Here is a 22,022-nt window from a genome sequence, read left to right as displayed (position 1 = left end):
TTAAACTGCACTGTCGGGGGTAGGAAAACCAAGCATTTCATTGCAGTAACTTGTCATTGCAAATTACAAATAAACCTTTTGAACTTTGAACTTTTGAACTTTGAACTGTTTCAGGGGAACCTAGGCTGGGGAGGCAAAGCCAAAAAGAAAGTCCTCATACTAAACATGATCAACAAGGTTTAAAAATAAACCATTTTGAGGCAAATTGAGGCAACGATATTTACATCTGTACATTAATAGTGGCCACTCCATCGTCCCAAACTGGTCCAGTGGTTTTACTATACGTTAGGGCCCCCACACCCCCACCCCCCCAAAAAGCCGATGTGGACAGATTTTTGAGCTGAGCGTCTAGGGGCTCGAACAATACATTCAAAACAATGGTCGGCCATTTTGGACGCTTTCTCTATAGTTATTTTTAGTTCGATAAATGTGTTACAGAAAATTGCACGATAGTAATTAACCTAAAATAAAACTTTTTTTTTGACCACTTTGCATTATTAACTGGATATTATGAAAGAACACTTATTAATATTTATATACGATAATTTCATTGTAGGTTATAAATTGCAATATGCAAATGGCTCCTTTAAATTAACTTACTTCCTGAATAAGTTTTGTTTCGTTTTTGGTTTAACTACCGTTCTTATATTGAGAATTACGTAGCAACAACTTAAAAGAATTGGTTTGAAGTTCTATAAATACGGATTGTTTTGAGGCGAAGAAAAGGTAGGTTTTAAATGTATTGCCAATGCAAACTGTCAATAAGCCTGATACATTACGTAACTGCAAACTGATCAGCTGAGATCCATTGCACTTTTACCAATTTTATCTCGTGTTATAGTTATATGACCCATGCAAATTTCCCTCACAATTTGGATAAAGCCTCTGGAGACCGTTGGGTTAATCGCCAGTATTACCTACACGTTATTATGATGAGTGAATTTAGGGGATAGTGTGCTGTCGTAATGAACATTTACATTTGGTATGCTGTTGTTTTTCACTGTTATTCTTCTATATCATGTCATTTATTAAATTAGGTCAAACTATGACTTCTCCGGAGGAGACCTCAACAAACAACTTAAAAGAGGGTAAGCAAAAAGGTTATTCATAACGAATATGTCTGTGTGGTTTTTGTATCTGTTTTCCTGATCTTTGGGAGCTCAATAAAGGGCGAAGGAGCAGTGATATGTATGCATTTGATCAATGTGAAACTCTGTACTTGCAATTTACCTTGGACCAAGTTTCGTTTTGTATGAAGTACTGTACTGTTCTTTGATGAACATGTATTTGTTCTATTGCAGCAGAGGAGCTAAGCCAGTTATTGAGTGAGGCCATCAGCTGTGGTGACAAAGAGGAAGCCAAGAGATGTTCTGGGAAGCTGGCAGAATTATGCGTACCAGTGGACGTCAGGATCTCCCACAAGGCTTATTCCCAGGACTCTATTCGGTATGTGGAATGATTTAGCAGTGTTTTGTGCGGTTATTCATAATATAACGTAGGATTAGCCTATATCCGAATAAATGCGAATATAAGTGAAATAATCTTCATGAAATTCCGATGTATTAAGATATTAGGTAGAAACTTGTTGATTACTATAACTTTACAGCGTTGCTCTCTCGTATCTGTAAAAAGTCATTGAATTAGTCTTAAAACCTTTGTAATGGTGTTTTAATATTGAGTAATTCTCACAGATTAAGTAACTTTGCTGCAGGTTGAAGGTGGGAGTTGGAGACGCACAGTCAGATAAGTATGTCCCGGTTACCTTGTTGGTGACTCTGAGCATGACCATTTCGGAACTGAAGGAGAAGGTAAAACCAATGACTGACGCAAATTCATTTTCACCAGAAATAATTTAACAATATATATATTCTTTATATTTAATTTAAAAAAGTAATCATTATCTTTAATATAAATATTATTTGTAGAAAAAAAGACGAGACGGAGACATAATGTATTCTTGAATCTCACTTCATAGATCAATACTGACTATGGATTTCATCCATCTTTGCAAAACTGGGTGATCGGGAAGCGTCTGGCCCAGGACTGTAACACTCTGTACAGCCATGGGGTAAGGAACAATGGAGACCAGGCCTACCTGTATATCAAGTCAGCCCATGATGCCAAACTCAGCCGGGAGCAACTGAATCAAGAGGAGGAGCAACGTCGGCTGCATGGTAAAGTAATTCCATCCTACATCACAATAACTGATCAAGGCACTGATTTCAGTGTTACTGCATGTGTTGCACAGCTGAACAATTATGCCAGTGTATGAACTCCCCCACATTTTAGGCAGTCATTTTAATGTCTTGTCACTGCAGTGTAGGTATCATCCAGTCATTTTAACGGGTTGTCACTACGGTATAGGCATCATCCAGTCATTTTAATGTGTTGTTACTATGGTATGGAAACTCAACACTACTGTTGTTTGCTCCTTGGGGTTTAAGGCCGGGTGTTTCTGTAAAAGCACTTTGTGACAACTGCTGTGGTAAAAAGGGCTTTATAAATACATTTGATTGATTGATTGATATAGGTATCATCGAGTCTTTGGGTCCTCTACTAGCCAGAGGAGCCACTGGATCAACTCCGCCCATTAAACCTAAACCCCCGAGTCCTTCTCTTCTACCAAAGCCTCAGGTATCATAGTGTATTTTTCTGTTTAATGAAAGATCTAAATAATTATGAAAATAATTATGAAAATAAAATAGGTACAAGTACTTATTCCAATGCTATAAATCACTTCTTTTTAAATAATGTTACCCTGTTTTTCTCCCCTCCCAATCTCCAATTCATTATTTTGATCTTGTCTAAATGCAGCAACCCTTTAGCAAGTGATGAAAGTCAGTGACTGACACAGGTCTTCCTATACACATCACCAAGCTGTTCTGGTTATTATCACACTGCTACATTGAATAGCTACCAGTAACTAATTAATAAGAACTATTTTTTTTAAAGATGTCTAGACAGTTTCAGGTAGTACACGTTAAAATGACTTGTCATACAGATGCCATCACTTGTATTACTGTACAATAACCATGTTATTTGTGTGTGTGTGTGTGTGTGTGTGTGTTTTTGCATGACTAGTTGGGCTGGGCATGCCCTGAGTGCACCTATGCCAACAAGCCAACACGGCCGGGCTGCGAGATGTGTGGGTCAGAGAGACCTACAGACTATAAAGTGCCTGATGTTTACCAGCCTGACGATGATGAGATCCACAGACTTCAGCTAGAAGAGATAGCCAACGAACAGTATCAGCTGGTGAGTACATCCAACTTCATAAGCGTGCATATCTTGCTGCCAGTGACAGACTACCCTGTGGTATACTTGTTGATGTAATCACTTTGAGTGAAACAGCATCTCTTGTTGCATATTGAAGGCATTGGAGGTAGAGAGAGAGAGGAATTTCCAGAGTCTGGTGGAAACAGATGCTCACAGTCTTGTCCCGAATACAGAAGAGCTGGACTGCCCTATATGCTACTGCTCCATTCCATCTGGGGAGGGAGCCACACTGCGGGAGTGCCTGCATGTTTTTTGCAGGTATGTCAGATCTTGGTTTCATCTCAGTAACACTATGACCGGCCTCCATTACTCCTCTCAGGTACACAAAACCAAAGCGACAACTACCCTTTGTCTTAAACAAAATTATTGTGCAGATTGCTTTCTTTTTGTGTATTCTCCAAACAGAGAGTGTCTTAAAGGAACCATAGTGAACAGCATGGATGCAGAAGTGACCTGCCCTTATAGGAATGAAGAGTACAGCTGTGATAGCAAGCTCCTGGACAGGGAGATCAAATCTGTACGTTCTGGTTGTGTTCTTGCTGTTAGCCCGACAGCCAGTCGTAGCTTTGTTGGCTAAATAAAAAACAGACTTGTATCTCATCACAACTATCGCTATTACATGGTGACAAAACCATGTCTAATTTATTAAGGGTGCTTTTCACAATGTCAACAGTGACACACAGGATTTATATAGTCCTTTCCGAAGACCCAAAAATGCTTTTGTGAAGGGGATCAATTACCAAAACACATACTGTATCCTAATACACTATGTTGTACTTTATACAGTGGCCTCTTTTTGTCCAGCTTCTCTCTCAGGAGGAGTACCAGAAGTTTCTAGAGCTCAGGCTCAGTATTGCTGAGACACGAAGTGAGAACAGCTACCACTGCAAAACCCCTGACTGTGCTGGCTGGTGCATTTTTGAAGATGAAGTCAATGAGTTTATATGTGAGCTCTGCAAAGAGACCAACTGTCTCCTCTGCAAGGTGTCAGATTTCTCTTGCTTTCACTCCCTGACCTCCCGTTTAATTCTAAAATAGATGATGAAGATTGTGATAGGTCCCTGGTCAACCTTTTTGTCTTACCTCTCTCAGGCCATCCACAAAGACATGAACTGCAAGGAGTATCAAGACGATCTCCGCATTAGAGCTGAAAATGACATTGCTGCCCAACAGACCACACAGATGCTTGAGGTAATGTGGTAACAGAAAGTCTGTCATTTTGAAAGGGGGTGTCAAACCTGCAGCCTGATCTGGTCCACCACAGGGTTTTAAATTGTTCTCAGAAATTCAAAATTTCTGAGAACAAGATACTTCTATAAATGGAGACTGGGGATAAAACCTCCACCATATACCATCCAAAAAATCTTTGGGTTTTTAAAAAAAATCGAAACCACAGATATTATAATGGACATTCACACAGTTTCATGTCCACTTTGGAGGTTTTTATGGTTAGCCAGAAGTTATGTTCTCCAACAGAGTTTGCTATTACCTGTTTTCCATCTGGGGGGATGCAACACAGGAACTGAGAAAGCCACCATGGCCACCTAATCAGCCCCAGCATTAAATTGGCTCTTTTATCCCTATGTATGCATTAGAACCTCGGGTAAATTACTAAAATATTTACATTTAATGTAAATGTGCTATTAAAGTGCTTGCCAGGTGTCTATCCATCCTTGCCCCATTGACCTTGTTTCCAGCACAGTGTGGCAATATGAAGCTATTAGTTTTGATAACACACTATTGACCTAATACACTACTGACTGAATGTGAAGCCTACGGGTAAATATCCAAAAACTGTGATTAATCCTACTAATTCCACTACTAAACTCTAGTATGATACATTAGATATGGGTAAACCTTACAGTATCTTGAGCTCCTGTTTTTTTATTTTCTTTGATAGTCTTTACTGCAGAATGGGGAGGCCATGCACTGTCCAAGGTGTAAGGTCATAGTTCAGAAAAAGGATGGCTGTGATTGGATCTGTTGCCTGATGTGTAAGACGGAAATTTGCTGGATCACCAGGCAGAGTCGCTGGGGACCAAATGTAAGATAGTTTTTCTTGCCGAATGTGAGACAATACTCGTTAGTTACATCTTTTCTGAATGTAAGACAATACTCTAATTACATGAACATTTATTCTGATTGTAAAACAATACTATAGTTACAGTTACATCAAACTATATTTTTACGGCTACTCTGCTTCTCCAGTCTAAAACCTTGCCTTGGTAGATTCACACATTTCACATGAACAGAGCTAAAAACCTTTACCAAAGGTTTGAGATATGATCGACTTACCATTCCCAGTTTCTATGATAGACTAAAGAGACATTAAGGCCTTCCTACAGAATGCGTTCGATTTTTCTACATAGGTAAACATTAGAAATAATAGCATGACATTTGTTGTTTTCACTGACATGCCTGCCTACCTCAGTCAAGTACAGTCTGGTTTTGAAATGCTTGTTACAGTACTATAAGGCTTTAAATATCCTGCATAACTGAGTGTATTCACCAATTGTTTCTGGGGCATCTCTTCAGGGAAATGGGGACAACTCAGGAGGCTGTGGATGTCGTGTCAATGGGGTGCTTTGCCACCCTAACTGCCAGAACTGCCACTGAAGGGCCCCACTCAATCTCAACATGGTGCTGTTCGTTTGGGGACAAACCATTAAGAATGATTGAGACATTTTGTACCCAAATGATTTTGGAAGCACTGGCATCACCATTTGAAGTGGGTGGGAAAGAGTAGGGAAGGGTTACATAATTCCATTCAAGTCATTAGGACGGATGAGTCAATGAAATGTGCACTTTGGTCACACAATTGGAATTGCCAAGCTCCTCCCAGCAACCTCTTTTAAAAAAAGAGACCTAGTCTAAAAACAAGCTTATGCTGTCCCCAACATATTGCCTCTTCGAAATTAGATTCAGGTGTAATTTATGTTGTTTAGGAAAGGACGTGCACTGCCCTGTTTGCTTCCATTTGGATTACACTCTTATTTTGTCTTGTTAACCAATGTTTAATACAGAAGGTAGGACCTCTTAGCTGGAAAGGGGATTTAAAATGGATGTGAATGTAGTGCAATTTTCATTTGAACTGTGAGCAAGCATTCCATAACTGTGTGTCAGTAAATCAGTAACAAGCTTGGTATTGGTTCAAACAACACTGTGGGAGACAGATTGTTTACAAGCTCTTAGAACTAGTAAAAGATGTAGCAGTCATTCGTCATAAATATATACCTTGTATGTGACCTGTGTAATGCTATTCAAAGTGATGAGCTTGTTGGAATGTGTCTCACTCCAACGATTAAGCAATCGATCAGAAGTAAGCAAGCAGTATGAATCAATTAAATTATGCCAACAGTGCTAAATTTGTAATTCGGGAGGTCCAGCACATTGGAACGGGGGGCGGAGTTAATATGTCTTTTCACCTGCTAGATTCGGCAGCTTGACTCAGCGAAGGGAGCAAATTGGTAGCGCAAATGGAGGACAATAAAACGCTATAACTTTAACTTTATCTTTTCAAGCGGTTCTGAGGCTACAGTAATAGGCGACTTTATGAACTCTAATCAGTTTTAGTATAATATTTATAGTGCAAGGCGCACATAGTGATAAAAAAAAAAAGTGCAACATACCGGATCCGTGGAAAATGGATGCCATTTGTAAATGTACAAATACAATGCATCCATCTTAGATTACAAGATAGCCTTAATATTAACAAGGCATTATTTATGTAGTCACAGGGCAGTTTCAAAACAAAGCATGAACAAAGAGATTGCAACTAGGTCTGCAGCCAAGAGAGACTGAGAAAAACAATACAAACTCAATCCATGAAGTGGAGCATGGAAAATGGGTGATGAGAATATAATACAGCATATCTATCTAGACGCAGAGGAACAAGCCATGTTTTGAGATTTGAATAGTACAGCAAATTCAGTTCCAGGTCCTGTATCAAAAAGTGTCTCAGACCTAAACTGAAAATAGAGACCGTTACTCTTACCTGGGTTGAGTCGAAGTAAAAGTATGTTTGGTCATAACTAGAGGGCATTAATCATGTTAACTGTCTATAATTTGTATTATTGGAAGCAGAGTCCCCATGTAACTTAGATTGAATGAATTGAAAATGAAAGACGTTTCAATCATTGTATGCAAGTGACACAATGCCTGCTGTAACAAAGCGATACAGATTCAGACAGGGAACCCTGAGGGAATGCATCAGTCTAAACTCAGTGCAGCTTCCGACTGGGAACCCTGAGGGAATGCATCAGTCTAAACTCAGTGCAGCTTCAGACAGGGAACCCTGAGGGAATGCATCAGTCTAAACTCAGTGCAGCTTCAGACAGGGAACCCTGAGGGAATGCATCAGTCTAAACTCAGTGCAGCTTCAGACAGGGAACCCTGAGGGAATGCATCAGTCTAAACTCAGTGCAGCTTCAGACAGGGAACCCTGAGAGAATGCATCAGTCTAAACTCAGTGCAGCTTCCGACTGGGAACCCTGAGGGAATGCATCAGTCTAAACTCAGTGCAGCTTCAGACAGGGAACCCTGAGGGAATGCATCAGTCTAAACTTAGTGCAGCTTCAGACAGGGAACCCTGAGGGAATGCATCAGTCTAAACTCAGTGCAGCTTCAGACAGGGAACCCTGAGGGAATGCATCACTGGATCATTGGTTGATGTATCAGTGGACATCTCACTAATCATATTGATCATATACTTTCTAACATGCTACCCTTGTGCTCTATTTAGGCTGATCTATTTATGCACACAGTCTCTGTTGCCTTACTGCTGTTGAGGCAGTGCTGGACAAATGTGTTTGGGGCCATTTTGGGCCATTTATTTTGGAAAACAACTTCCTGCACTTCGACATAGAAATATTTTCTATTTTACAATGCTAATTTTCACATGCTTTATAGAAATACATGCTTTTTCAATATAATAAAATACTATATTTTAGATTTTTCCATGAAGCCAAGAGACAATATAGCAGATTTCAAGCTAATTTATTGCTATTGTACAGTGCGTATTTTGCAATGCAGCTAATAGTTTACTAAATTTTTTTTTTACATTTTGTTACTTTACAAAATGTAATTGAAATGCATTCAAAAGATGTATTGCCAGAAATCTCAACAAAATACTCTAATGTCAAACTTTTATTTAAGTACAAACTTGAGCAGTTTGTACTTGTTGAATTGGTGTGACAAGTGTTGATATAACACTTTTCAGCCTAAGTGTCCATTCAGGGAAACCGATTGTTGGCGTCAGCAACCATCGAGTTGATGAATCAACGATTACATCTATTAGTCTTCTTTGGTAAGTCTCTAAACGCTTTGCACACCTGGATTGTGCCTGTGTGGTGTTAGGGGTTGAAGTGTTAGGGGTCATGGCTAGACCGTCATTCTCCATAGATTTCTTTTTCTCTCAAATTATGTGGATTTGTCTCTAACAAGACCAAAGGGGTGTCTCTTAAAACTATGTTGTTACAGTGTTATGTTATTGCCACACATTTTGTATTACAGATGTTTTATGTGAGGGACCAAGGAAGTAGAACTTTTCTGTTCTCTTTTTTTGTCATTAATGTCTGTTCCATGTTTTTTTATGGTCACAAATGTATTTTCAGTTTTTATGTGGCTATTTGTATTTAATAGAAAAACTGACCTAACTTTCACACATTTCCAGTTTGGTTATTCAATAAATGTCTGAAACAAGGAAATACATGAATATAATATATTTATACATTTTAATACTTTTTTCACTACATTATATACACTGATCAACCAGAACATTTTGACCACTGACAGGTGAAGAGAATAACACTGATAATCTCACTATCATGGCACCTGTCAGTGGGTGGGATATATTAGGCAGTAAGTGAACATTCTGTCCTCAAAGTTGATGTGTTAGAAGCAGGTAAAATGGGCAAGCGTAAGGATCTGAGTGACTTTGACAAGGGCCAAATTGTGATGGCTAGACGACTGGGTCAGAGCATCTCCAAAACTGCAGTCCTTGTGGGGTGTTCCCGGTCTGCAGTGGTCAGTACCTGTCAAAAGTGGTCCAAGGAAGGAACAGCGATGAACCGGCGACAGGGTCACAGATGGCTAAGGCTCATTGATGCACATGGGGAGTGAAGGCTGGCCCGTGTGGTCCGATCCAACAGACGATCTACTGTAGCTCAAATTGCTGAAAAGGTTAGTGCTGGTCCAGATAGAAATGTGTCAGAACTCACAGTACATCACAGTTTGTTGTGTATGGGGCTGCATAGCAACAGACCAGTCAGGGTGCTCCTGTCCACTGCCGAAAGCGCCTACAATGGGCATGTGAGCATTAGAACTGGACCACAGAGCAATGGAAGGTGGCCTGGTCTGATGAATCACGTTTCCTTTTACATCATGTGGATGGCCGGGTGTGTGTGCGTCGCTTACCTGGAGAACACATGGCACCAGGATGCACTATGGGAAGAAGGCAAGCTGATGGAGGCAGTGTGATGCTTTGGCCAATGTTTTGCTGGGAAACCTTGGGTCCTGGCATTCATATGGATGTTACTTTGACACGTACCACCTACCTGAGCATTATTGCAGACCATGTGCACCCTTTCATGGCAGCAGTATTCCCTGATGGCATTGGCCTTTTTCAGCAGGATAATGCGCCCTGCCACAAAGCAAAAATGGTTCAGGAATGGTTTGAGGAACACAATGACTTCAAGGTGTTGCCCTGGCCTCCAAATTCCCCAGATCCCAATCCAATCAAGCATCTGTGGGATGTGGTGGACAAACAAGTCTGATCCATGGAGGCCCCACCTCACAACTTACAGGACTTAAAAAGATCTGCTGCTGACATCTTGCCAGCTACCAAAGCCCCTATTCAGAGATCTAGTGGAGTCCATGCCTTGATGGGTCAGGGCTGTTTTGACGGTAAAAGGGGGACCAACACAATATTAAGCAGGTGGTTATAATGTTATGACTGATCGGTGAATGTATTGGTTTTAATATCATGGAAATTAAGATAAAATGCTTGGTAACATCTTGATTAATTTTCTTGTCTTTCCAATTCACCCCAATAATATTTTTCCAACCTCCACTCATCGTTATTTCCAGCCCACAGTTGGGTATGGCCCCAGCCCAAACTTGCTTAGGGGCCTTTGGACCTTGAAAGGCTCTGTTCAGTGATATCCAATTTATGGTTTAAAGCCCTGCTTCATTGGAGCAACTCCCAGTTAACTCCAGACAGTCGATGTTGAGATGCCCGTCATCCACGCCTGATGTCGTTCTGGTTTTTGCCACACTACTCGCTCCACCGTGGAGAGAATGCACTCTCTCCAGCCTTCAAACTCAGCTGACTTCCCAAGCCACAACAGGGATTCTCTAGAGCGTGAGGAGTCAAGGCATCCATATAAACTTTATAACCTCCAAAACCCAGACAGTGCTGGCAAATTGCATTGCTCACAATGGGACTCCTGAGCTAATTGGTGAGCAGGATTCAAACCGTGGTCACACAATGACAGTTACAAAATTTGCCTGGCTACATTGATCACGTGTGTCCCGTTTTTGTAAATATAACAATAGACCGACTGAGAAGGTTGTATTGTGTAAAGGGAAAGGGTTTTTGTAGTTGCAAGGTTTTAATTTGGTGTTCAGTAAGGAGGCAGAGACGTAAACCTTGTTTGAGACGATCAAAACAGCAATGTATGACGGGTATATTGTGACTGAATTCATTATGATTGAGACCAGGCAGATGTTGCAGAGTTTTGATCCTCTCAAACACAGCAATTGGCAACATCATGGTTCAGAAGAGTGAGGAAGTGTGAACAGAGAGCAGCATCTATGTTAGACAGGTGTGTTTAAAAACAGCTCATACACCAAAGGCACCGTCATTATTTGAACTATTTCAGTGTTAATTTGAACATACATGGAAATAAATATTTGCTAATTATTCCTGATTGGTAAACTGAGACGAAGGTCTCCATGAGACTCTTCATAAAACACATTAATACAAAGGATACTGCAAATCATAAACATACCAAAACCTTGCAATGTAGATTGTGCTGCTGTAAATCATACAGATGTCCTTTCCTTTCGACAACTGGAATGAAAGAATATTTAAATTTCATTGGTTACATTTTGAAGTTGTAATTATTAAGTGTTAGCGAACAGCAAATAGCAATCCAATTTGTTGTGTAGTTTGGTAAATGTAAGCAGACCAATTAAAAACCATAAAAAGACCCTAAAGAAACTGTATATGCACATTCTGATTTCAAAATAGAGAACTAAACGGATACAACTGACCACTCAACCTAGCAAGCACTTTATTTCTGTTGACAGTAACAGAAATCAACATAAAAGGCAGATAAAAAAAACATTTAGTGCAATGATACAGAATGCAGCCAGTTCAGTGCAACGAAAACCATCCATTACAAGTAAGACTGATTAAGTTGTAACGATTGTTTTTGTATCCAAAATAGGCACAGCTGAGTATCTTTGTGTCACCCTTCATTTGACTGCACATTTCGATGCTTGTATTTCTGTTGAAAACATTTGAGCATGTCCAATGTATCACATTATAAAAACAATGTCAAATGTAGTCAACAGAGTCAAGCAACCCTGCTAAGAATTAAATGTGCAAAAACCTTTCTACAGCAAGGCCATTTGGTGTGTATGGCGAGTTCTGCTGAAATGTGAGGACGTGGACAATATATTAGATTTTCATAATTGTGCAAAAGCATAAGATCAAGCAAGGACTAACGGGTTCTCTGTGACAGGTTCTTTGTAAATTAACCCAAAGCTAACCATTTCTTAATCTTGTTCCTAAACACCTCTGCCCAAATTTGCTGTGCACAATAGCCTAGGAACAAGGTTAACCTATTCTTAACCTAATTATATGCATGCTGTGGACAGTAACTACACAAAACATCCATAATTTAATGTACAGTGAGGTTCAAAAGTATTTGGTCAATGACAATGGTTTTCATTTGGCCACCATACTCCAGCACTTTAGATTTGAAATGATAAAATGAATAAGAAGTTAAAGTGCAGACTCATCTTTTATTATACCGGTATTTCCATTTATGTTCGATTAACCTTTTCGAAATGAAATGTAGGCCTTTGTAGCTTTCATTTGTCCTTATAATACATTAATGATAATCACGAATCATGGTGGAGAGTAATTTAATCCAGAGTAATTTCAAAGTGTTTAGAAACATCTTTCATTATTTGATAGTCTGCACTTTTAACCTCACAACTAAGAAAACAGTCAAAACTAAGTCACTGTTTAAATACTTGTGCACCTTACTGTATGTTACCTACAGGTTGTGTGTGTATACAAACAAATACATTAACACTTAGAAAATGCCATAATGACAGGCTAAACACAAAGACAGGACTTAGTATTTGGTCTCGTATAAGTGATGAAAGGAAAACGGGAAGTTATGATTTACTATGATGACCTGGCGGGGGGAAGGAACCAGGCTGGGGTGGAGCTCTGCCCGTGTACAAACATGGTCCAAGTGAGGTTCCCCTCTCAAATCGACGGCATTGACACGCAAACACAGGCATCGATGCGCACAGGGACTGCATCCAAGATGGCACCCCATCCAGTGCCCTACATAGAGAAAAGGGTAGCCACCAACAGGGTTCATTGGCGACCGTTTCGACACCAGTGACCATTCTTCACCCTATTAATGCAAGTCTCTACGCTTGCCATCACCTATATAATTTAAACTCTCTAAGAGGACATGAATCAATATCCGGTTATTTTATTTAGACATAAATTATAGACATTCTCATCAGTCATAAGTGTTTAATAAAAACACATATGACATTTCTCTACTCTCTTGTGGACTGTCTGCTGTGATGGCCGCCATGTTTAAGTCTGTCCCTCTCAGCCCTTCTACACCCCAGAAAGCCGGTCTCCTCCTCCCTCTCAGGGGAAGAGCTGCAGGTCCAGTTTGGGCGCCCACTCCAGGGCGGTGTTGACCAGGGTGAGGGCGGCAGCCCCCAGGGCCACTGTGAGTCCCATGACGGCCAGTCTGACGAGGCGTCGGGCCGCAGTGGGTTGGGCCGTCGCCACAACAGCCCCCGCAGACGCTCCGTCGAGCGCCTGCTTCTCCCTCCGCCGCCGGCGCAGCACCGAGTCAGGCCGCTGCTGTTCCGAGGCCAGATCAAAGTCTTTGAAGGTCGAGGCCGCGGTCCTGAGAGACGGGTGACAATTAATTAATGTCAGGCTGCTGCTGCTGGGGCCATAGAAACAGAATTAACAAGCACATTCAGGATGCAGACTGGGGACTTCATAGAGACTCGTTCTTAAAAAAAAATAATAATAATAAACAGTAGAAACAGAAATGCTTTGCAGCTCTCAATGAGGTGATAAAGCAATTCCTTTTGCAGCACACAAAACATAGAAAGCCATAGAAACTGAAGAAAGAAACCCTCAGAAGAACAAGCATCTTAAATATACTGAAACATGTTCAAATTCAATCTTAATGTACAAATGGGTAAGAAATAAGTACATGAAAACAACAGTCATACATGCTAACAAGAATGAGGAGAAAGAATTATCTGTGTCAGTTTATTAGAGAGAGTTCTCCTGTTAGAAGAAAAAGGTTACTCTGTGACTTCACACATTATTTCTCACCTAAGAGTGTTAATGAGGAAATTACTCACTTCTGCAGGGAGAAAGGGGGGGGGGGAGGGAGCAAAAGAGAGGTGTAAAGAGAAAAAGAGAGCAAAAGAAGGGATGAGGGGAAGAGAGAATCCATTGGAGACCACATGACATAAAGAACCAAACAGAAGAGGTCTTACTGTTGACTGTACTGCTGGGCTGCCTCCCTAGCAAGCTCCGACGGGGGAAACTGGACGAAGAGGTCTCCAGCGCGGCTGATGAGCGTCTCGTAGGGCAGGTCCTGGGGGATCTGGGACAGGAGGTGGTGCACTGATGCCATGTCACACTCACAGTCTAACACCTCATCCTCCCGGTACAACACGATCTGGACCAAACACAGGCACACAGCACAACAACCAGTTAGTCGCAAATGGCCTAGAAGTGACAACTGAATACAACAGAATTGTATCAATCTCCTCAGAGGCAGCTTGGAAGCCGCTGCCCAAAGACAGGACAACAGGATGTGTACTACTGAGCTGAGGGTCGCGTCTAAAACAAAAAAATGAAGGCTTTGAGAGACATGACGAACTGTAAGGACGGCTAAAGACATTTCTGCATCACAGCACCATCATCGACTGACAAAGGGTGGTATGTGGTGCCATGTCAGAAAAACGCTCCACTTTAGTCACGAAATGCAGGTGCTCACCACAGCAGCAAAGTAGATTGGCATCAGAGGATGACAGGCAAGGAAGAAGTCATACAACCGCACGACATGGCGGAAGTCTGACAGGACGTGACCAAACCAGGTGATGAGCCAACTAAGGGCAAAGATGGTGCCCACCTCGGCCCTGGAGAGACACAACAGACAGACAGTTTTGGGGTAACATGAGTCATTAGTCAAATTAGTGGTGTTAGAGCTACACCGGTTGTGGTCAGTAGTTATTCCAACAAGTCACTAGTTGTAAAGAAAACAGATGCTTACTGCTGCATGAAGTCATGCACCTCTGGGTTGACTCTCTCAATGATTGGCATCAGGTAGTTAAGGATGTGTTTAGTGTTGTCCATGGTGGGGTCCATAAAGTCCCTGCAGTCGATAAACATGAACCAGGATCAGATCAACAACATAACACACGAGTTGCACCAAGGGTCTATAACAACTCAGATATGCTCCATCTACACCAGAAATGGTTTAAGATTAAACATCTGGCAAACTAACTGTCAGCACTTCACAGCCATTAAACATGAAGAAAGAAAATGGCTTCCCCTTTCAAAGCCAAAGCCCAATGCAAGGAGAGAACACAGGCACCTACCTGAGGTGGTGCGTGGAAAGCTTCTCTACCAGAGCAGTGGCCAAGCGCTCGCCCAGCACTAACAGGAAGGTGACCACGATGTCATGGTAGCCTTGGTAGTAGTGAAGTTGGGTGTTCCTCCCCAACACCCGCAGGATGATGTCAATCAGCTCCTCCTGGAGGCCCTCGCGCTGCTCGTCTGGCATGCCTACACAGGGACAGGGGTCGACTTCATTCAAACGCCTGGTTGGTTTCCTAGCTGTGGTACCAATCCTTAGAGGGAAGCATGTACGCTTCATTCGGAAAGTGTTCAGACCCCTTTGCTCTTTCCCCATTTTGACAGACCTATTCTAAAACGGATTATAGCGATTTAATTTTCCGCTCAGTAATCAACGCACTAGGCCCTATTAATGACCGAAGGAGTTGTCCGTAGAGGATTGTGTCGCGGCACAGATCTGGGGAATGGTAGCAAAAGATATCAGCACAGTCGACACAACGTTGTCTCTGGCCTCTTAGGACAGTTCCTTTGAACTCATGGCTTGGTTTTTGACTCTGACATGCACTGGAACAAGATCAGGTTGATCCATTTTAGAACAAGGCTGTGACATAACAAAATGTGGAAAAGGTGAAGGAGTCTGAATACCTTCTGAATGCAGTGTACAACATGGCCTTTGTGTATCTCATACACTGTCATGCAATGTAAACAGGAGATCATGTGATTCCCTCACACAGATATCAAGTTGAAAAAAGATGATTGTCCTGTCCTTACAAACAACATGAACATACTTTCCTATGCAAGGTTGTTCTGAATTAGTGGCCTGAGACACACAAGCACAGCGAGTGCGTACTAGGGAGATTATATTTCTCTTTATTTTGGAACTTCAAATCAATCAAATGTATTCATAACACCCGGCCTTAAACCCCAAGTAGCAAACAACAGCAGTGTTGAATTTAAGGAAGAAATTAAGGAAGAAACCTAGAAAACTTGCTGCTACTTTAACGAAGACTGCAGTAAAATACAGACATCTACCACATCCCTCCTAAATAAAGGAATAGAAACAGATAGTGTGTGTCCCTTCATCTCAATAGAAACAGATAGTGTGTGTCTTTATCTCACCAGGAGGGAATCTCCGAAGGGAACGCTGAACATCCAACAGCACCTGGTTATAGTCCTTATTATTCTCCCTCTCTACTGCCTCTGGAGGAGAGATCAGATAGCAGTCAGTGTAATCAAGTCAGTTGGCACATCATTATAGCATAATACGCAAACTTACTCTTTCACAGACGTTAACAGAATTGCACACTTCTTGATGTAATTTAAGTGTTCATGAGCACCGTCTCCTCTCCATTTCGATTGGATGTTTGCCTGTACCTATCAGATTTCTTTCTGCCCTCAGAACATGTTTGAGTAAGTAAAACTGGTATGTGCTGGAAGCACGGATAGATCTTAAATACTTTTTATGGCCAGTTGGGTTAGTACTATGTGTGTGCTTGATTTACACAGGATATTATATAGTGACAGCATACTTTTTTTTAAAACAACATTTCTTGTAATATTATTTGTTGTATTCAATCCATTTCTTTAATTAGTTCAGGCATAAAATGTGGCTTAACAAATGTGTGAAATAATAGGCATTTACATTATTAAATGCCTACCCCCTTGCAAACACACATTTGTAACATCCTTTAGTCAAGTACTTGACCACAAGTACCGAATCAACTACAAAGACCAGGGAGCTTCTATTGGTAGATGGGTAACAATAACATCAGAAATTGAATGATAAAACAACATGGACAGGACAGGGAGGAAACTGCTCAGGGATGTCACCATGACATTAGAGATTTCAAAAACAGCAGAGTTAAACTGCTGTGTTGGGGAAAAACTAAGCATGGATCAAGCACATGAATGACCTAAATGACAGTGAAAATGATAGAATACACTCGCTGGACAGTTTATTAGGTACACCTATCTATAATCAGGCAGGGCCTCCTTTTGGGTTAGTCTGAAGCCGGCACCGCTTACACAAAGCAAGACGGATCCATGGATTCATGTCGCTTATGCCAGATTATTTGAGTTATTAGGCCTTTCTTGCAACTTGGACAAGTCAATCTCCCCTGACTTCTCTAATTAATAAGGGGTTTTTGCCCCAAGACCTGTCACTCCAAGGATATTTTTGTTCTTTGCTCCGTTCTCTGTAAACTCAAGAGACCGTAGTGCGTGAGATGCTGGAACCACCATGTGTGGCACCAACAAAATCATACCACAGTCTTAGTCACTTTGATCATGAATCTTCCCCATTCTAATATTTGGTAGAACGCCACCTAAACCTCTTGACCACATTGGAATGCTTTATATATTCAGTCGCAGCTACATGATTTGCTGTTTAGATCTTTTTATTAACAAGCAGGCGTACCAAATAAAGCGACCAGTGAGTGTATAGTATATACAGTGTAAGACATGCATCCTACATGAAACAAGGCCCAAATGTAATACTGCAAAACGTCACCATAATACACTTTTTGGACTAAACGCCCTATCCAACATTACAGATATATATTTTGATAAATACCTGCTGATAAAGGCTGACATTATATTTTATCTGTTCAGGATGAATGTATGTGCAAATGGGATAAAGCTTCATGAAGAGAACAGCATTGTAGATGCCCATTCTTACAAGTACATTTTAGTAATTTAGCAGATGCTTTTATCCACTGCAAATTAACATGGAGTGTATACATTTTTGCACAGGCCCACCTGCAGGCACCATGCCCTACCAAATTAGTAACAATGGGACTCATATGCCTCAGTTCAGATGCATACATATACCCTAGACATAATTATACCGTAGACACAAAAATACACATGCATGCACCCACCCATCCATCTCAGAGGCCAAGCTCACAGCAAAAACCCTAGGGCTAAGACAAGTCCATTGGTGTGTAGGCTAGTTTTACCGGCTATCATTAATCAATCAATCACATTTATTTATAAAGCCCTTTTTACAATAGCAGTTGTCACAAAGTGCTTTACAGAGACACCCGGCCTTAAATCCCAAGGAGCAAACAATAGTAGTGTTGAATTTCAGTGGCTAGGAAAAACTCCCTAAGAAGGCCGAATTTTAGGAAGAAACCTAGACAGGACCCAGGCTCAGAGGGGTGACCAGTCCTCTTCTGGCTGTGCCGGGTAAGATATTAAGAGTCCAATTGGAATAATTGATACATTTCTCTGGGCTAAATCCAGAGGCTAGGACAAGGACCAGGTGGACAAGGACAGGGACAGCAACGGGCCCCCCAAACCAGGTAATCTGCAGGTGTGGACCAGGACCTCATCTCCTCCTAAAATTTAAAACTGGAGGAAAGTTAGAAGTGCATTCCTCATATCCCCCAGCACAATAATATAGCAGCGTAACACCTTGGAACTGAGACGGGGGGGTCCGGCGACACTGTGGCCCTACCCGGGGGAGGCCCCGGACAGGGCCCCAACAGGCAGGAAATCAATCCACCCACATTGCCAGGCATCAACCAAAGGGACACCCACCAACCGCAACCCCCCTGAATGAGGGCAGAGTATTGCCAGCAGCGTACAGCCCAATTGCACAAGTGCGCAACAGAGAGTCAACAACAAGCCAGTGACTCTTCCCCCGAAAGGCATTGGAGGGAGGGCATCCCAGTGGCGACGAGAGCCCACCTGGCAAGACGGCAAGGGTGGATAGTATCAAGCCTACTGGTCACCTTCACGCCCCTGGGCCAGGCTACACCTAATTATAAACCGTGCTGTAGAGATGAGTTTTTAGTAGACACTTGAAAGTTTGCACTGAGTTTGCATTTCTAACCTTAATTGCCAGATCATTCCACAGTAGTGGAGCTCTATGAGAAAAGGCCCTGCCGCCAGCTGTTTGTTTAGAAATTCTAGGTACAATTAAAAGGCCTGCATCTTGCGATCGTAGGTTACGTGTAGGTATGTATGGCTGGATCATTTCAGCAAGGTAAGTAGAAGCAAGTCCATGTATTGATATAGAGGTTAAGAGTAAAACCTTAAAATCAGCCCTAACCCTAACAGGCAGCCAGTGTAAGGACGCTAGGACAGGAGTAATGTGTTCACATTTTTTTGTTCCAGTTAGGATTCTAGCAGCCGTGTGCAGCACTAATTGAAGTTTATTTATTAATTTGTCTGGATAACCAGAGAGAATAGCATTGCAGTAATCTAGTCTAGAAATAACGAAAGCACTGATAAATGTTTCTGCATCAGTTTTTGATAGAAAGTTTCTACTTTTTGCAATGTTTCGAGGATGACAATAAGCAACTCGAGACATATTTTATATGTTCTTCAAAGGAGAGGTCAGGGTCAAGGGTAACGCAGAGGTTTCTTACAGTTTTTTGGGATACGACCATGCAGCCGTCTAGGTTCACAGTGAGATCTGCTAACAATGCTCTTTGTTTTTTGGGTCCTAAAACGAGCATTTCTGTTTTCCTTGAGTTTAAGAGCAAGAAATTATCTGTCATCCACTTCCTAATATCTGAAACGCATGCTTCCAAAGTAGTTAATTTAGGGGCTTCTCCATGCTTCATTGAAATATATAACTGCGTGTCATCAGCATAACAATGAAAGTTTACGTTGTGATTTCGGATTACGTCGCCCAGGGGGAGCATATATAGTGAAAACAATAATGGGCCCAGAACCGAGCCTTGAGGAACACCAAAGCATACCTTTGACTTGTCAGAGGATATGCCATCCACACTAACAAACTGATATCTTTCAGATGAATAAGATTTAAACCAGGCTATAAGTAATAGTGCCCAGACCTCTCACCTGGTTCCTCAGGAAGGGTATCGGTTGGCACGTTGAGCAGCCAGGGCCACACTTTACAGCGGATCTCATCTGTGAGCAGCCCTCCCTCACTGATGGCCATCCTTCTCAGCACCGCTACATCCACCGGCGTCACGTTCAGGGCCTGAGAGATCTCCGCTACCTTCCTCTTCCTCCGAGAGTCCCCATCTGTCCAGGTGACAACAGTTCAGTTAAGGTCACTCAATGCACAACAGCTACAGTCATAATACAAAGGCCATTTGGTCTAAATGGCCAACAGACATAAAGTACATCTGTCACTAAAGTGAACTTCTGTAATCCAGTAAAATAATCAAATGTTCTGAGTTGAGTGACAACATTTACTAGCCCAAATCAGAGTCCGTTCCTGAGTGGTAGAGCGCATTATTAAGTTTCATCACTACTGCTCAGAAAACAGTAATTCAGATTTCAATTATATTTGGCAACTTAATAAATATAAATACGTGGGTCACCTAGCAAAATAAATACTTTTGCACTGTACTGCTCAGGGACTGAAGCAGCCCAAATAACTAGGTTCTGCCTGGACTGACTTGCAAGTAGTACATAGTACTACTGGCTGGATAGTGATGCTGCACTAACTGAATTATTGTATGCTTACTTTAAGAATACACATTAGTAAATTCAGCTAGCTATTTGTAATAAGGAATGTAGCTACCATGTACGTGTTCTCCCTATGTTTTGACAATATATTCAGAAATAAATGTTCATAGTTAACCTTAATAGGCAACTAGTACTGTAATGAGTAGTTAATAGGTTGTTAGCCTACAACAAGGTAACTAAATGCATTAGTTTGCTAACATTTTCCAACTCGTTAAGGTACTGGAACAGACTTGCTAAATAGTTACAAAACCTAACGTAACATAGTTACATGTACTGCTGTTGCTAGTAGTTAGGCCATCTAGCAAAGGCTTACAAAAGTAAACTAATATAGCTACTGTTAACGTTAGCTACAAAGCTAGCAAATGACACCAGACAGACAGTTTATAAGATACACCATATGGGCTAAACTGGATAGCTAGCTAGCCGATATGTAAATAACAAAAAACTGTTCATGATGAACATACCTTGTCTTCCAATCCCGTTTAAAGGTGAAGAAGCACCAACACTTCTGGATTTTTTCATGGTTTCCACGCTACAATCTTATCATAATCGTATCGTAACTAGATAACTAGATTTAAATTACGCATACAGTTCTTCGCCAAATTGATTACACATTACAAATAATCCACCTTTTAGTTACATATACAGCTAGGAAGTCACTAAGATGATGTAGTGAAATAGGCCACATCATTATTGCCTGCACAACCTAGCTACCATTAGCTAGCTAGCTAGTTGCAGGGCTAGATTTTGGTGGTGAAGTGAGCTGCCACTCGCTAAACGCACTCAAGTCATCCTCGCTTCCGTCCGGTCCACACAAGCGCGGCGAATTAGGGTACGCGAATTCACCTGCGGTATCACTTGTTAATTCTAGGGAAAACAGATATCGTTTCGTTTCAAGAAATGTAAAAACTCGAAACGTCCTATAATTTGTTATCCAGACCGGGAGATCTGCTCATTGTCCCCGCCCCGACGAGAGAACTTGTGCCAATGAGACGTCTCGCTTTGGGGGAAACCCCTCTGTTGGACAGGGTCAATATGTAGACTGAATTGGCCCTGGCTGCATCCAAAAGAACAGGGACATGTCTGAAACGGTCTGAATAGGACGTCTCGGTTCCAGGACGGCCTTGCGGAAACGACCTAACTCAAAGCCACTGTCATACACAAATTGTCTAACGCTAAACAAAAAAAGAAAATTTCAAGCAAACATTTGGATTTATTCTTATTCAATGTTCAGTTTTTTCCACTCCTTTATAATACTTGCCCAACTGTGTCATGTCCAACTCTAACTACAACGGTGCCCCATAAGTGTCACCCTGTTGAAGACCGTGGCAAGCTTTACCCTGGATACCCAAATATAATTTTTCCCACACTACTCTTCAAAGAAGGAAGTCACATGTGTCAACACGAGTGAGGGCATGCTCACTCA

The 22,022-nt window shown here is 41.5% G+C and overlaps 2 protein-coding genes across 4 annotated transcripts; one reads left to right on the top strand and one right to left on the bottom strand.

Annotated features, from left to right (window-relative positions):
* The first annotated feature begins 582 nt into the window (after positions 1 to 582).
* Positions 583 to 8,898, top strand: rbck1 (RanBP-type and C3HC4-type zinc finger containing 1). Of its 3 annotated transcripts, XM_010881390.5 has the most exons (13): positions 583 to 726; positions 1,038 to 1,088; positions 1,302 to 1,446; positions 1,712 to 1,808; positions 1,976 to 2,174; positions 2,531 to 2,634; positions 3,082 to 3,255; positions 3,374 to 3,534; positions 3,682 to 3,793; positions 4,081 to 4,260; positions 4,369 to 4,467; positions 5,177 to 5,320; positions 5,812 to 8,898. In XM_010881390.5, the coding sequence occupies exons 2-13, from the start codon at positions 1,046 to 1,048 to the stop codon at positions 5,890 to 5,892; spliced, it is 1,539 nt and encodes a 512-aa protein (XP_010879692.2). In that variant the 5' UTR covers positions 583 to 726; positions 1,038 to 1,045; the 3' UTR covers positions 5,893 to 8,898. The 3 variants fall into 3 exon arrangements, with proteins under 3 accessions (XP_010879692.2, XP_010879691.2, XP_010879693.2); XM_010881389.5 differs by having other exon boundaries at positions 3,374 to 3,793; XM_010881391.3 differs by lacking the exon at positions 5,812 to 8,898 and having other exon boundaries at positions 3,374 to 3,793; positions 4,081 to 4,222; positions 5,177 to 5,279.
* A 1,969-nt stretch (positions 8,899 to 10,867) lies between these two features.
* tbc1d20 (TBC1 domain family, member 20) lies at positions 10,868 to 21,948 on the bottom strand. The gene is made up of 8 exons (XM_010881392.4): positions 21,061 to 21,948; positions 19,961 to 20,146; positions 16,268 to 16,348; positions 15,172 to 15,358; positions 14,844 to 14,945; positions 14,568 to 14,709; positions 14,062 to 14,246; positions 10,868 to 13,451 (listed from the first exon to the last, which is right to left on the bottom strand). Exons 1-8 carry the CDS (start codon positions 21,116 to 21,118, stop codon positions 13,184 to 13,186), a joined length of 1,209 nt encoding a protein of 402 aa, XP_010879694.1. The 5' UTR covers positions 21,119 to 21,948; the 3' UTR covers positions 10,868 to 13,183.
* Positions 21,949 to 22,022: the final 74 nt, after the last annotated feature.

The sequence above is a fragment of the Esox lucius genome, chromosome 17 (assembly GCF_011004845.1).
Source record: "Esox lucius isolate fEsoLuc1 chromosome 17, fEsoLuc1.pri, whole genome shotgun sequence".
In the NCBI taxonomy this organism is placed as follows: Eukaryota; Metazoa; Chordata; class Actinopteri; order Esociformes; family Esocidae; genus Esox; species Esox lucius.
This window is presented reverse-complemented; position numbering and strand designations above follow the sequence as displayed.

Excerpts from the sequence above, each read along its gene's own strand:
- rbck1 (XM_010881389.5), top strand. The coding sequence starts at position 1,046 with ATGACTTCTCCGGAGGAGACCTCAACAAACAACTTAAAAGAGG. Across the intron at positions 1,089-1,301 it reads AACAAACAACTTAAAAGAGG|CAGAGGAGCTAAGCCAGTTA; the intron begins GTAAGCAAAAAG and ends GTTCTATTGCAG. Across the intron at positions 4,468-5,176 it reads AGACCACACAGATGCTTGAG|TCTTTACTGCAGAATGGGGA; the intron begins GTAATGTGGTAA and ends TTTCTTTGATAG.
- tbc1d20 (XM_010881392.4), bottom strand. The coding sequence starts at position 21,118 with ATGAAAAAATCCAGAAGTGTTGGTGCTTCTTCACCTTTAAACGGGATT. Across the intron at positions 16,349-19,960 it reads TACCCTTCCTGAGGAACCAG|AGGCAGTAGAGAGGGAGAAT; the intron begins GTGAGAGGTCTG and ends TCTCTCCTCCAG. Across the intron at positions 14,247-14,567 it reads CAATCTACTTTGCTGCTGTG|ATCGTGTTGTACCGGGAGGA; the intron begins GTGAGCACCTGC and ends TGTTTGGTCCAG.